The sequence below is a fragment of the Bombyx mori genome, chromosome 3, assembly GCF_030269925.1.
Source record: "Bombyx mori chromosome 3, ASM3026992v2".
Taxonomy (NCBI): Eukaryota; Metazoa; Arthropoda; class Insecta; order Lepidoptera; family Bombycidae; genus Bombyx; species Bombyx mori.
In genome coordinates, this window is record NC_085109.1 from 6,073,468 (window position 1) to 6,089,559 (window position 16,092).

General features: G+C 47.8%; 1 protein-coding gene across 8 annotated transcripts in view; it reads left to right on the plus strand.

The window, feature by feature from the left end:
• LOC101738997 (dual 3',5'-cyclic-AMP and -GMP phosphodiesterase 11) overlaps positions 1 to 16,092 on the plus strand; it is a 267,871-nt gene that overhangs the window by 239,194 nt on the left and 12,585 nt on the right. For all 8 annotated transcript variants that reach the window (XM_062675410.1, XM_012695157.4, XM_012695151.4 and 5 more), the window contains 2 exons: positions 5,736 to 5,894; positions 15,728 to 15,862. In XM_062675410.1, the coding sequence (XP_062531394.1) occupies positions 5,736 to 5,894; positions 15,728 to 15,862 (294 nt within the window). The remainder of the gene's footprint in view (positions 1 to 5,735; positions 5,895 to 15,727; positions 15,863 to 16,092) is intronic.

Consider the following 16,092-nt stretch of genomic DNA (forward strand, 5'->3'; position numbering starts at 1 on the left):
GCCCTTTGTCTCGCGTGTCGCCGTGAGAGTTAAAAAAATAGTTTTCCATCAGACCACATCAAGCGCACTCTGCACGTCTGTATTCAATTCTTGAATCATAATTTAATACAATAATCTGTATATCTCAATAAATAATTCTCTAACATGTGTATTGACCATAACTGTACCGAATTTCGACACGATCGGAGGAGCCGTGTCCGAAAGCTTTGACGGCGAACAAAGGAATCGACATGCTAAACCTTTTTGTTTTATTACGTTCCTCGTAAAACTTTGACAGATCGCCAAACTATTTAAACACGCTGATTTGATGATATGATTCATCATTCAGTATGTTAGTCACTGATCCGTTGCCACGGTGTTTAGCGCTGTCGACTGCAGGACCGAGAGTCGTGGGTTCGATTCCCACATCAGGCAACATTTTACGAACAGGCTTGTTAGAGCTGTACATGGGTGTTTAATATGTAATAAATATATTTAAACGTAAATATATATGTGAATCAGTCTCTCACTCCCGTAGTATAGTATAATTTGACTACACACTAGCACACTCATTGTAGAAACATTCACGCACATACCAACGTTGACTACGAAGTTTCAACTCAATCAGAAGAATGATCTGATGATCTGATGATCATGCGCATATATTAATTACGAGTATGCCAGTTTTTCAGTCATCGGAGGATGGAATGAGAACTGTGTTATGCTGTCAATAATTTTTTTAACGTCGTTTAGGATTATCCCGATCCACTCTGCGCTTTTAGGCATTTCAACCATCGGTCACCGTTCTTGCCGAATCTGACGAAAGGATTCGATGGGTTCGATTGAGGAATCGATCTACAGACACAACCCTCTGAGTTTCTCGTCAGATATACCTTTCCAAGGACTGGTGTTAGCAAATTCTCTCAGGCTAAGCTCCGTGAACTCGCCTACACATTCGGTGAATAGCCTCTTGAGATTATTAGCAGTAGGTAGGAATAAATTACATGTGTGCAATTCACGTGGTAGAAGTGAAACCTTCCAAAATTAAAATACAATTATCCTAAACGTCTTAAGTATATGTAAAATTTTGTCATTAGTAAATAATTGTAAGGTAGCGCCCTCTGTGAATTGATATTTTAATTTCACGTATAATCCTAAATTAAAATTCACTACAAGAGCTTTCATACACACGATAGTATTAAAAAATCTCACAGATGGCGCTGTATTAAATAGTATGTATATTTCTGTCTCATTCTTTGCTGGCTTCATCCTACACATTTTTGTATTTGTGTCTCTTACCTGTCGTTTTTTCCGTTGCATCCGGTTTGAAATCACAACGATTCTAAAGAAGTTTTCACTTCAAAAATAAATAAAATACTATTTTTGTGCAGTATGTTAGGGAAATGAAGAAAAGTTAATTCAAAAGATCATCACCAGTCAAGCAACGCGCGGCGTATTTTCACACCATCCCAACCCTCGAACGATGTTTATTGGATAATGTCCAAAGAAAACTCAATTATGTTAGGACGATGTGCAAGAAATAACGGCGCCTCCTATAATGGGTGTTTGACTTGTTCTTCCGAAATAGGGCCGGATGTTCGAAAATAGGGTTTATCGGATATTAAAACACGGAAGTTCCATTAAAGCTTCGAATGTTCTGGTGTTTCGTAACTCAATGTTGTTGTTCTATATCGCTGACGAGTTTTTTTTTTAAATCTTAATTACCTAAAATGATTATTTATTGTGGAAAAAAAAGAACAATCCTTCTATATTTTATGTAAGGATTTAAAAAAATCCTCATTATCAAACAAAAATATTAAGCGAATTATTTCCTCAGTCGTACTCTTAGTAACCTTGTGTTGGACATTTTCAAGAGCTTACTAAATCGTAAAAGCTCTAAACAAGTGTTTTCGATATCGTAAAGTTTAGGTACTGAAGTGTTTCACCCACGAAACAATCTACAGTTAAATTAGCATGGAAATGAAATCACTTAAAATCGGCTAAGGTCAGCATTGAGTGTAAACATTCCTGTAATAGGCCTTACGAGTCCTCCCATCCATTATTTTTGTTTGTAAGGCAATATTGATTTTTAATTTCATTTTGGTAAATTTGAACCTTTCAGGAGTGTCATGTAATTTATAGTAAAATGGTTTATCTAGAGCGTAATAAAATTTAAAGTCAACAAAGAGGCGATCGTTTTGATTGTTGTACCTTTACCTTTTGATAGGGTATTTACGGAAATCGATCAGTTTTTTATCGTAAAATCTTGTGTTAAAGCTGTAATGTTATTATTACTATCCAGGACTGTCAAATTGTAGTGTTATTATGAGAAATTGTTCTAAATAGTTATTATTGCAAACGACATAATTTCATCTTACATAACATGTAGTGTGTCATCGTAAATTTATGGATTTTTAAGCTCTTAATTAATATGTTCACGTAACGTACGTTTGGACTATTTGTAATATGATACCGAATCAGTTACTTTTGTTAAATAAAATGTATAAATATATTTCGACTGTATACGAAATTTAGAATAAATAAGAAAATGCAGTCAGTCCAACGTTTTCCCGAGTTGATTCATAAAAGGAACGAACAATAACGTAAAACTCAAAAGTCATATTCAGACAAAAGATTTTATGAGTACAAAACCCTCGGGAAACTACTTCAAGTAAAAGTAACAATTTTATCACAAAACAACAAAGTCTGTATGTTGAAAGTTGAACAAATTTTTGGCTACTTTAGATCTAAAAAGTTTGTGATTAGAAACACTACATCTAGTTTATTACATTCTTTTTACAATTTCTGAAGTTTCAAAAGAAACGTATCAGAAGTTAGGAATCGTGTTTATTTGCAAAAATATATATACAAAAGTTAAAAATGAGTATATTCACCTAAATTCTGATAAAGAATAACAATGTAGCTAACATTTTGATGTGAAAACATTTGTGATAAAGGCAATTTATAAAACAAATCGGAGCCTGCCCCCCAAGCATTCACTTCTAATAAAAATTGTGTTGGAGTGTGTAATCATTGTGTATTACGAACAACGGCAAAATGAACTATAAGAAAGATGTAAGCGGAAGGAAAAGTGATGATAAATGATTAAAGGGATGCTTAGATGGTTCTTTCACGTCGGAAAGATGAATGAAATAGGATTACAAAGGGTGCGAGAAAAGGCGAAGTCGGATAGGAGTGTCTGCGAGGGTCGGGCTCATAGAACATACTTCGATCTAATAAGAAAAAAAATTGAGTTTGAGCTGTACGAAGTACATACTACGAATGGAAATGTCTGAATTCGACGCAAACAAAGTGATAGAGGAAGATTCACAAAAAGTGTACATAAGTGTATCCAATGATAAACAAGTTTGCGAAATGAAGATTTTAATACGCTTTTATTAGCTTCAGACATACGTATGTTAGTATGTAACGGAATCTTTGAACGTGATTTTGACCCCCTTCAAAACGTCGGATTAACTCGAAATTTGGTATACTTATTAAGGACCTATGATAACCCAATAAAAAAAATAAAAAAAATAATTGAAAAAATTGAAATTCAACTAAATAATGGAAATAAATAATCGTTTAAAAAAACTAAAAAAAATCGCTTTTATAGAAAATCCAACTAAAAAATAGATAATAAATTTTAATAAATTTGAATTAAAAATAGTGTAATAATAAATAGATAAATTGTAGTATTAACGCGTATTTAGTGTATAACTCGCAGCTTTTAAATTCTAAAGGGTACATAACTCATTTTCGAACTTAAATAACATCTTGAAGGCACTTAACTGACTTGAAAGATAAACGTCTCTTATCTTCAGATTTACATAACTTTGGCTTTCGAATTATATTTTAAACTCGATTTACATTTAAACGAGTGAACTTGGCGGGGTATTGCATCCAATCTGCATTTACTTCTCGAATATACGTCCGAAACTCGTCTCTGGTTGTTTAACTCTCTCTACCTCTGTTAATAATACCTTTTGTTAATAAGATTACTTCTATTATAATTGTTCATTTTAATATCAAACCAAATACAAATTGTAAATAAATTGGGAAATTTAAACATATACTTAAAATAATTCGAAGAATACGTTTAAAAAAAAAAATTTTTTTTTGTATTGCCCAAGCAGGCAGACGATCATACGAGCCACCTGATGGTAAGTGGTTACCGTCGTTCATGGACGTCAGCAATGCCTAGCCGCTGCCTACCGCTTACCGATTAGGCGCTAAAAGTTAATTTTTTTTGGGTTTTGTACATCTCATCCTTTTTTAGTTTTGTACATTAATTATACTCTCGTTACTGTATGCTGTTTTTGTTAAACAAACTGAAACCTAAAGCAGACGACTGTGCTCCGTAAATGCTATGCGGTTGAACTGGACAACATACATATATAAAAACAAGCTTAGCGTATTTTTGGCGATTGACCAAATACGCGTCGGACTTGCATTATCATGTTGGAAAACAACGACCTTACGATTTGCCAATTCTGACAGTTCACTCTGGATCGCCCTTGTTGTTTCTCCCGAGATCTCGTACGATTAAGCTATTTCTTTTTTTTTTTCTCCAGTAACGGGTCCTTTCACAAATGAACCAGCTTTGGGAAAGATGTGTAGATGTATTAGCATTATCCTCCGTGTGTCGTATTCCTCAGTTCTGAGGGTCGTGACCTTTACTGAGCACTTTTGTCAGGACTATGTTCTTCCATTCACTTCTGTCCTCCGCGCAGTGGATAGCGACATTGATGCTGGATTCCAAAGTCGTCTTAATCTGATCGGACCAGCGCATGGGACTACGCCCCTTAGGCCTATTTCCTTCCACTTTGCCGGTGATGAGAAGTCTTTCGAGATTGTCATTATATCAGATGAAATTTGAAGTCAGCGTGAATGCCACCGGAGCTTTTCTTTTGATTTGGAAATAAATATTCGTAACTTGTACAAGATTTCTTATAAATATGAATTTTGCTATTCGCTTTTTTTACGATGCGATCGTGACTCTGTATGTTTTGTAGCCGTTTTCCTAATGCAATTAAAGCTACGGTCTCATGTCTTAAGTAACCGCTGGTATGGGCGCTGAACAACAAAACTAAAGAGTCGTCGGTTTTTTTAAATACATGTAACCTCTATACGATTCATGACATAAATCTTAAAAGAGGTTAATATGTTATAAAGATGACACAAATGGTAATTTGAATATTGAAACATTAAAAGAACGAACATTAGATATATTAAAACATTTTTTGAATATTGAAATATAAAATAACTGACTGTTGTTGCTTGATATTATATTGACATTTCTTCTCTTGTTTTTACTTGTTAAGTTTGAATTTCAAAGTATGTTTTCATTAGGTATCCTTTTTATTTTTATTATTGTATTCCATCTTCGGGCCGATGAATTGCCAATGTTATGTTCGCCATTATTGTCACATGCATCAGGCCATAAATTAAATAGTTTTATTTTCAATGTTAAATGTTTGTGATGTGGCAGTACTTTTTTAAATTAAATAAATAAATAAATAAAATAAAAAAACATAAAAACTGGTGAAGCAATCAATAGCTTTAAATGTTGTATCTCTTTATAGAGCAACTCAGTTTGTGCTATAGTTTTACTAGGCTAAACTTTATTTTAATCTGAATAAAATAATGCATTTTAATATATGTACATATTTATAAAACTTTTTTAAATGATTTGATATTTTTTTTAATTAATTTGCTTATTTGTATTTAAATGATTTTTTATGTGTTTTCTTCAGGTACTTCTAGTCCATGAAGCATCGAAAGGTAGTTTCTCTCGAGTCTTCGATCTCGAAGCTGGCGACGATTCCGACCCCGGTTCTCCGCGAACTTCACCCTACGAGAGTCGATTTCCTATTAATATAGGTATTACGGGCTACGTGGCTACTACGGGAGAAGTAAGTCGATAAGATTATCTTGAAAAAAAAAAAGATATTGAAACTCGTAACACTGACTTTTTGGTTTTTTTATTTTTTTTCTTATTACTTAGACGGGTGGACGAGCTCACAGCCTACCTGGTGCTAAGTGGTTACTGGAGCCCATAGACATCTACAACGTTAATGCGCCACCCATATTGAGGTACAAGTTCTAAGGTCTCAATTATAGTTACAACGGCTTTTTTTTTTTTTTTTTTTTTTTCGGGCCGGGGGCCGAACCTCCTACGAGGTCCCCGCGCCTAGGGGGCGCGCGGGGTATGTGAGACTCAACGATCTGCAGGTGTTGAGAGCAGATCGCGGGCCCAAGGATTTTAGGGCCCACCCACTAAACGACTCCCCTGCACTCTTACACCCGACGTCCGATCTCCGTCCGGGGTCAGAACCCGTTCAGAGTAGGGGGGTTCCCGCGGTCAACACTACAACCAGACACGCGGCGCCACCCCGAGGACGCCCGACTGACGGGTCGTCGAGGCGATAGTCGACGACCAACGACGTCAGTCTCCGCGGTACGGCGGCCCTACCAGGCCGCCCGGGCGGTGCCGCTGGTGTTCCGGGATACCCCGCTGGGCCAGAACCAGCCTGCCGGGTCGGAACGCGATACACCGCCGACCGGGTTGCTCTTCAACAGTATGTTCGGCGACGACAGCGACGACGAAAATGCGGACCGCATCGCAGTCCGCAGCCGCCGACGCGCCGTCCCGTCCTCCTGGTGCCAGCGCGCTAGAGTGACGGTAGCGTGCGGCGCAGCCTCAACCCCCTTAGGTCGCCCCGTGACCATCACCGGGAGGAGACTGCCTCCTCATAGGGGCTGGAGCTGGACAAACGCCCTCCTCCGGCCCCCGGCCCGACGGCGGCGGCACGGCGCCGAGAGGGAAGAAGAGCTCTCCCTCTCCCGTTCCGCCGCCTCCTTCTGCGAGATGGTGGACTCGCAGAAGTCGAGCATCGCCTGCCAGGACTCGTCGCTGCCGAGCATCGTAGCCACGACGGTCGGAAGCGACAAGTCCGGTCCTATTTTTGCAACGAGGACGCGGCGCTGCTCCGCGAAAGCGGGGCAGTACGCGAGCGTGTGCTCCGCCGTGTCCTCGTTGCAGCCACTGCAGTGGTGGCACTTCGGAGTCGGCTCCCTCCGGGCGACGAGGTGCAGGTAGCGACCGAAACAGCCGTGTCCCGTGAGCACCTGCGTCGCTCGGAAGGTGAGACGTCCTCGGTCGCGATTCACCCAGTCCGAGAGGACCGGGCGGATCGCCTCGACGGTCCGTCGCCCGTAGGCGGGGTCCGCCAGGCGGCGAGACCACGCCTCGAGCACGGAACGCCGAGATTGAAGCTTCCGCGCTCGAACTTCCGCCGCGCCAGGACGCGGCTCCCCCCTGGAGCGGAGATCGCATCGCCACGCGTAATCCGCAGCGAGCGCCTCCGCTTCCAAGTCCCAGGGAGGCGTCCCAGCTAGCACGCACGCCGCCTCGAACGAGACGGTGCGGTATCCACGAACCGCCCTGACCGCAATCGCGCGCTGCGGACGTCGCAACGCCGCAACGTTGTCGCGGGTCAGGGCGTGGCACCACACGGGAGCCCCGTACAGTGCCATCGACCGCACCACCCCCGTGTAGAGGCGGCGCACCACCACGTCAGGCCCCCCGACGTTCGGCAACAGCCGACTCAGCGAGCCGGCGGCCGCCATCAGTCGGGGACCTAATCTCTCAAAGTGAGCGCGGAAGCTCCAACGACCGTCCAGTACGAGACCGAGGTACCGCAACCCTGTCGCCTCGATCTCGACGCGAACGCCTCCGATCACGAGGTGGGCCCCCTGAGGCGGCGCTCTCCGGGCCCCGTGGAACAACAGGGCCTGGGATTTATCGAGCGCCACCTCCAGACCCAGCCTTCGGATCCTGCCGATGACGAAGGCCACCCCCGCGCAGGAAAAACGGGCAGACTCTCGCAAGTCCCTCCCCCGGGCCACGACCAAAGTGTCGTCCGCGTAGCAAACTACGCTCAGACCCGGGAGAGGAGTGCTTAGGGCGCCACGCAAGACCCAGTCGTAGCCGATGTTCCACAAGAGAGGGCCAAGGACCGACCCCTGTGGAACACCGCGCTGGACGGGGAAGCGGAGCACCGCCCCACCGTGCCCGGTGCACACGACCGACCTGTCCTCGAGGTAGGACCCGATCAGCCGACGGAGATACGCAGGGACGCCGTGATACTCCAGCGCCCCTGCGATCACCGACCAGGGCAAGGTGTTGAACGCGTTGGCGATGTCAAGAGACACCGCCAGTGCAACCCCGCCCCGGCCGACAGCCTCATCAGAGAGGGCACGCACGCGCATCACCGCGTCGATGGTCGAGCGGCCCTCCCTGAATCCGAACTGCTCCGCTGACAGATCGGGACCCACCCCCGTCAGATGCTGGACGATGCGGGCGGCCACCACCCGCTCGAGCAGTTTTCCCGCCTCGTCCAGCAACACGATGGGACGATACCCCGCAGGTGAGTCCGCAGGGCGTCCCTCCTTCCTCAGCAGGACAAGTCTGCCCGTCTTCCACTGCTTTGGAAACCGTCCCGACTCGAGGCAGGCTTCAAAGAGCCGCACGAGCCGGTCCCCAAGGGCACCGAAGGCCAAATCCCAAACCCGACCGTGAACACCGTCAGGGCCGGGGGCCGCGTCTTTCCTCCGCATCCTCGACACGGCCGCACGAATCTCCTCCTCCGAGATGCTCGGAGGGACCACCTCAGCAGGGGCATCACCGCTCACGTCATTGCGTGGCGGCACGCCCATGAAGGGGGGCTCGAAGTCCCTCTCCATCCGCGGGAACAGCCCGGAGACAATATCCCGCAGCTGCTGAGGCTGGAGACGCTCCGTCACCGGGAGCGCCCACGGTCGCAATTTCTTGCGTACCGTCTGGTACGGGCGCCCCCAGGGGTCCTGATCGAGCGTCTCCAGGAGCGTCTTCATGCTCTGAGACTTGGCCTCGCCGATGGCCCGCCGCAGAGCCTCTTGCTTCTCACGGCAGTCGGCATGCAGGCGGGCCGCCACCTCCGCGAAATCTGTATCGCAAAGACGGCGACGGCGGTGGCGGGCGCTTCGGCGGCGTGCCCGCACGCACTCCTCTCTGAGGAGTGCGATCGCGGGCGTCCACCAATACGCACCGCCACGTGAAGCACGACCGCTGACCCGGGGCATCGCAGCATCGCAGACGCGACGCATCGTACCCCGGAACCAGTCGGCCTCCAACTCCACGTCCACTAGACGCGCGGGCATCGGCGCCCACGCGGCCACAGTGGCCGCCTCCACCGCGAGCACCTTATTCAGGCGCTTCAGTGCCCATCGCGGGAATAATCGGGGGGTACTACGCGGGAGCTCCTCCTCGCCGCGGGCGTCTTCGGCCGGCGCGTTCAACGAGGTGGAAACGGAGAGCTCGAATCGGACAAACCGATGGTCCGAGAGCGTCTCCGCCCCCTCGAGGACACGCCAGCCACGGACACGGCGCGCGGCGGACGGAGACGCGAACGACACGTCCACGTGTGATTCCCCGTTCCACCGCACGCAGGTCGCGACCGAACCTCTGTTTAGAAGACAGAGGCCGGTCGCGAAGGCCCACTCCGACAGGAACTCGCCACGCGAGTCCGTGCGGGGGGAGCCCCACGCTGTGCATTTAGCATTGAGGTCCCCCGCTAGTATCACCGGGCGAGACTCGAAGCGATGAACCAACGCCTCGAGCCCACCCAGGAACCGCTCGAACTCGGCGAGACTCCTGTTCGGAGAGAAGTACACCCCGATCACGACGGTTTCGTCAACCCTAACTACGACATACCCGGATCCCCTGGCCACCATTCCAAGGGGGGGCAATGCCGCTGACTGTCGCATCACGATCGCCACGGATCCATCAACATCTCCGGCCCAGGAATCCTCCCGGTCGGGAGGTACGAAGTATGGCTCCGCGACGATCGCGATGTCGATGAACCACTCCGCCATGGTGTGGACGAGGAGATCCTGCGCCCTGGCGGAGTGGTTCACGTTCGCTTGAAGGAAGCGATGGACGTGATCCATTATTGAGGTGTCACGTCCATCGCTCCCTCGTCTTCCGTCCCGCCTTGCGGCCCGAGGGCCGCGGCGGGAACTGACCGGCCGGCTGTTTCACACGCAGCCGGCTCTTCCTCTATCTTCTTTTTCTTTTTTCCGCCACGCCTCCTCTTAGTGGAGGAGGGTGCGGAAAGACAGGCCGGACCCCCGGCCCGATGATCGGCCCGCCGCTTCACTGCGTCGCACAACACGCAGTGCGGTGCGGCAGCGGTGCAGGAGGCTGCCTTGTGTCCGGGCTGACCGCAGCGAAAGCAAAGTCCGCTGCGATCCACAGACGACGGGCACCTGGCGAGGCCGTGCCCGGTGCCAAAGCACCGGAGGCATCGCCATGGACGTGCCTCCTGCAGCTGTACGTGGGCTATCACCCAACCCACGCGCAGCTTTCCCGGCGAGTCGGCAGGCCGACCCTGTGGAGGCGTGGCCAAGAGGATGGCAGCCTGCACAGGGCAACGCGCCCACACAGTGAAGGTCCCAGAGTAACAACTCCGGAGCTCTCCCACCTTCACCTGTGCGAGGGCGCAGTTACCCTGCGATGCGATAGCGGCGGCCACTTCCACCTTAGTGGCGCACTCATCCAGGCCCGTCACTTTAATCTCTGCCATCCTGACGGGCCTTTCGATTCGCACGACTTGCGAGTCCGGCAGGATTTCGCGAAGCCGGGTCGCCAGTTTGTCCGCAGCCACGCCGGAGTCGGCACCGGGACATTCAAGCAGCCGAGCCCCGTTGGCCGTGTGCCGGACTCGGATGCCACCCTCTACGCCTATAGCGTCTATATCTACGCTACAGCGCGCCTGGGCCATCACCTCCCCGTAAGTGAGGCCTTTTTCCTTCGCAGCCGGCAGCAGCTCTAAAACGACTGCCGCCGACCGTGGGGCGCGCGGTTTCCTTGGCTTCCGCCCCTTCTTCTTAGTCCCAGCTACCGTTCGACCCATAGCCTGGGGAGCGGCGGCCGCAGGGACGAGCCGTGGGTCAAGTGAGGCTTGCGCTTTCCTTCCACCCCGCCTCACCACGGTCGTCCACGCCTCGTTCATGTTGGACGGGGCGGGGGGTAGTGGACGTGGCTGGGGGGTCTGCGCCTGCTTGGTGGCGTTCATGCCCCTCTTCTGCTTTGCGCGGCTCCTACCAGGCCCCGCTTTTGCTGTTTGAAGTGGGGCAGGAGCGGCGGTCGGCGACCTTGCGGGCACTCGCCTGCTAGCAGACTTGACCGGTGTGGGCAAGTTAGCCAGCGCGCGCGTCGCGGGTGCTGCACTCACTTTGGTCGCTGTGGCTTTTGAAGGCGCTGGTGCCGCCACTGTTCCGCGTGACGATGGTATCGTCGCGGGGCGCTCGTGCGCCAGCAATGGCCTCGCGCGCTCAACATTGGAGGTGCGGGCCTCCAGGATCATGAGTTTCCGCTTCAGCTCCTCGATTTCCTTATCCTTTTCCTCCAGAATGTCAACTTGGGGGGGTGGCGGAAGTATAGAGTTGCTCTGGCAACCTACGACCCCGTCGAGGGTCGCACGCATATTTGTCAGCTCCTCTCTCACACGCACGCTTTCCATCTTTAGCTCCCCATTTTCTGCCTGCAGCCGCTCTAGTTGCGACCGCAGGTTGGCTACCTCCTCCGTGCTTGTGCGCTGAAGGAAAGCCTCCAGATACTCTTCCAGGGTGGCGGCTACGCACTTCAGGGCCCGGACGTACGTGCCCTTCAAAGAGCCTGACTTGGCCGCCACTGAGGAGACAATTTCCTTCAGCACGTGGAACTTTCCTCCGGGGTCATCTTGATCTATCTCCGTGAGGGAGCGGGTCAGCCGCTCAACCTCACCTTCTCGGGTCCGTTCCGCTGTCCGACAGCGGGGGGCATCGGTACGCTTCGAAGGCGTAGCAGTTGGTACGCTATAAGTCAGCCTCAACTCCTGACTACGTTCCATGGCGGAACACACCGCAGTGTTTACTGGCCCTTCCTCGACCGCCATGAATTTGGCGGGTGCGGGTTCAGCCTCCGACGAGTCGGAAGGAGCGGTAGTCGCCGGTCGTTGGACCGTCTTTCGCTTCCTCCGAGTCCTTGGGTCAGCCTGGTTTCGGCTGATATACCGCCCGGCGCTGTCTTGCAGGAACAGCGGCGACTCTCGACCGCTAGATGCATATCCCCTTGCGGAGCTTCGCGTCGAGCGTAGTGAGAGCGCGCTGTCACAGCGCTCAGGGTGCACGAATGGGACCCTCTCCCTTTCGCGGTTCGTGTTACCGCCTCCTACGTCTTGGCAATTGTTGCCCCCCCCAGAATACGAGGGGCTGCGTGCCTCCGATTGCTCGGAGGCACGGAGGGATTCTCCTCCCGCTGAGCGGGAGGTACCCTCCTGGGGTAATTTCTCTTTGCAATTGTCCATATTCATGATTTTCCTTTCTTATTTAACCAGGGGTGAGGTCCCCTGGGATCGGGTGATGCCCTCGGGACTGGACTCCCTCCAGCCATTCATCCCATCGCCGGGCATCGGAGCTTAGGATTGGGGCATTTTTTATAGAGGTTTACGTCCTCGCGACCCCGTACCTTGCGGCAGCGGCCACCGTCCCCCACGGAGTGGGGATTACGGGTTGGCCGGAAGTCTACCGAGTGCACAGGGCAACTCAGCAGACAACCGCCCGACGCTCGATACGAGCAACCACGGAGCCACGCCGGTGAACCGGTACCCCCCATATCTGGGGGGCGTTCCCCTGTAGCCGAAGCCGGGGACATGGCAACCAACGGCCAGCAGTCGCAGAAATGCAACGCCAGCTCCCTCCTACCACAACGGGGCACAGGGTGCCACCGCTCACGGCATGCCGGCGGACCGGTGCCATTGGAAGCTGCGTTCTCCAGAAGGAGCACTCTTCACTTGGTGAAGAGTGTGGAGGGCGCAGTCCTTCCGCTCCTCCTAGTGCTGGTTTGGTCCGCGTCATCCGATCTCTTTCGTTGCAAAGCCTAGCTAAACTATCCTAATCCTAAACCTAAACCTAAACCTTAACCTAATCCTAAACCTAGGACCTTAACCTACACCTAAACCTAATCCTAAGCCTAGGACCTAAACCTAAGAATCCTTGCAACGAAAAAGATCGGACGATACCTCTGGGAATGTCGCCCAGAGGATCCCGTGATCCGCCACCTACGGACGCGCCCGGTGGAAGTCCAACATCTCCCTCGCAGACGGGGCCCACAGCACGCAATGATTGCGTGCTGTGGGCCCCGCCCAGATCCCGGGATAGTTACAACGGCTGCCCTAACCTTCAAACCGAAACGCATATTACTGCTTCACGGCAGAAATAGGCAGGGTGGTGGTACCTACCCGCGCGGACTCACAAGACGTCCTACCACCAGCTAACTACCACGTAACGTAAATAAATAAATAAACGATAAACAACTGCTTAGAATAATATTTTGTAAGTGTTAAGTTTCTTTTGTTATGCTTTTATGTTGTTTATGTTTATGTATTGTGTGTGTTCGTCTTCTCAAAGTCGACATTAACATAGTGATTATATTCAGTAATAATAATGGGTTCGTTGTGATAAACATCATCGAAAGCACGTTCTGTGTATTGAAAATAAACAAGACATTTTGGCGGCTGATGAACAATAAAATTTCTTTACTTTTTGTCCAAAGTACATATTCAGCAAATTTTGAAAAAAAAAATTTAAAACACACACACACATGCACATTAAATAATAAATAAAAACACCTGTGCTTGAAAATCTCCGAGTCGCAACTAGAGTTAGTTTTATCACAGCCTAGGTATATACAAAGCCCTGAATAACAAGTAAAATAGTCTACCTGAGCCCATAGACATCTACAACGTAAATGCGCCACCCATTTTGAGATACAAGTTCTATCTAATGTCTCAAGTATAGTTACAACAGCAGCCCCACTCTTCAAACCGAAACGCATTACTGCTTCACGGTAGAAATAAGCAGGGTGGTGGTACCACCAGCTGTTGCAAAGTACGACTGCGCACGGCCCTTTGTTGTGTGAGTGACCAATCTGTATACGCGTCAATGTAGACTCTGGCCGTTTTCCAATTACAGCACAAGAGCGAATTATGCGGCATAATGCTCAACTAAGCTTCAGCATAATTCGGCATTGTGCGTCACTGAGTCGCATATTAATTAACCATTACTTAATGGTAATTTTCCAATTAACCATTACTTAATGGTAATTTTCTAATTACAGAGCACAATGCGACTCAGTGACGACGCACAATGCCGAATTATGCTGAAGCTTAGTTGAGCATTATGCCGCATAATGCGCTCTTGTGCTGTAATTGGAAAACGGCCTATATGTACCTAGTGTACCGCTCCGTCGACTACACACACTAACGTTAATGTGTATTTACGATTACAACTACAAATAAAGGCCACGCGCGCTCGTACTCTGCAACAACTATAGTTGATAACATTCGGGCGTTTGAGAAAGTTTTAACACGTGTCATGATCGATCTCATTAAGGGCGCCCGCAGTATACATGGATAACGGAATCGTTTCCTGTATTGGAAAAGTTTTCGTTTTCGTCGAACATTTCTAGAACTTTAACTTGTACCATGACAGTTTGAAGGATTCTCGAGTCGAGTTTCTTGGGTAACTAAAATAATTCGGCTCATGTTTCGGCATTTACTGATGCAGTATTTCCTTAGTGCATCATCTATATCGTAGATGTTACTGGTGGTAGGACATCTTGTGAGTCCGCACGGGTAGGTACCACCACCCTGCCTATTTCCGCCGTGAAGCAGTAATGCGTTTCGGTTTGAAGGGCGGGGTAGCCGCTGTAACTATACTTGAGACCTTAGAACTTATATCTAAAGGTGGGTGGCGCATTTACGTTGTAGATGTCTATGGGCACCAGTAACCGCTTAACACCAGGTGGGCTGTGAGCTCGTCGACCCATCTAAGTAATAAAAAGAATATTATTATAAATATTATAAAAAATCAATTTTTCACGTTTTAATTTTACGTTTTTTACTGTCTATTAAATTATGTTATCTTCGTATTCTGTTATTGCATGTTAGTCAAGTTAATAGGGACCTTGTTACGATGAAGACCACGGTTTTGTGAAACTTCAGAAATAATATAATGATAATAATAAGAAAAGCGAGGTTTTACCGTAAAAGTACTTTTAATTGTATCTCTATACTTATTATTGAGTTTGCGAATGACATAATACAAGTGCTCCCTATTAACTTGTACGTAATCTATCAATTCACTTTTCATTTAATTCTGATTGTTGTATTATTATGGAACATGGCAAATGTTTGTAGTTTGTGATGGAAATTACAAACAAATCGAAATCCATCGATTTTGTTTTGTGATGAACCTTAATGGTGGAAAACGAAATTCATCCATGGGTAGTCAACTCATTAATTTTGAGTTCATTACATTTGTCTTCTCTAGTACTACATTATTATTGGAAGTACTGTGCTAGTAGTATATACCAATACTAGTCAATATCATCACACCAGTATGGTATCAATGAACTGTTAGCGATTATTTTAATCTTTTTTGTTCTACTAGCTGATTCAGTTTTTTCTACTTAAGTTAACAAATACGTGATATATTATTAAAAGCTTATTAAGTTTCAAATAATGTGCAGGTGTAATGAATCTTCAACGTAAGTTAAGTCAATCGTAAAATAAAATTGTATTTAACCCTAAATCGTATTCTCGTCTATGACATTAAAAGAAGAGATGACATCTTAATATTTGAATTTATATATAATTGACAGACTGTGAACATCGCGGATGCTTATTTGGATGCCCGTTTTGATCCCGCCGTCGATGAAGGAACCGGCTTCAAGCACAATACGATCCTCTGCATGGCCATTAAGAATTCAGAGGGGAGGATAATCGGTGTTATTCAGGTGAGCGTGAAATCTTAGCTTTCACTAAGAATTTTTCCTTTTTTATAAATAAAATTTTCGAACGCCGATTCTGTTGACTCTCTTGTGATTAGATGATTTAGGACTGTCGCAGAAGGCGCGTGACGACCTTCGCTTATTTAAATACTAGCGATTCGCCCTCGCTTCGCTTCGGAAACTGTAATTTATTATTGATTTCTCCACTATTTAATGGATGTTATTATACATATAAA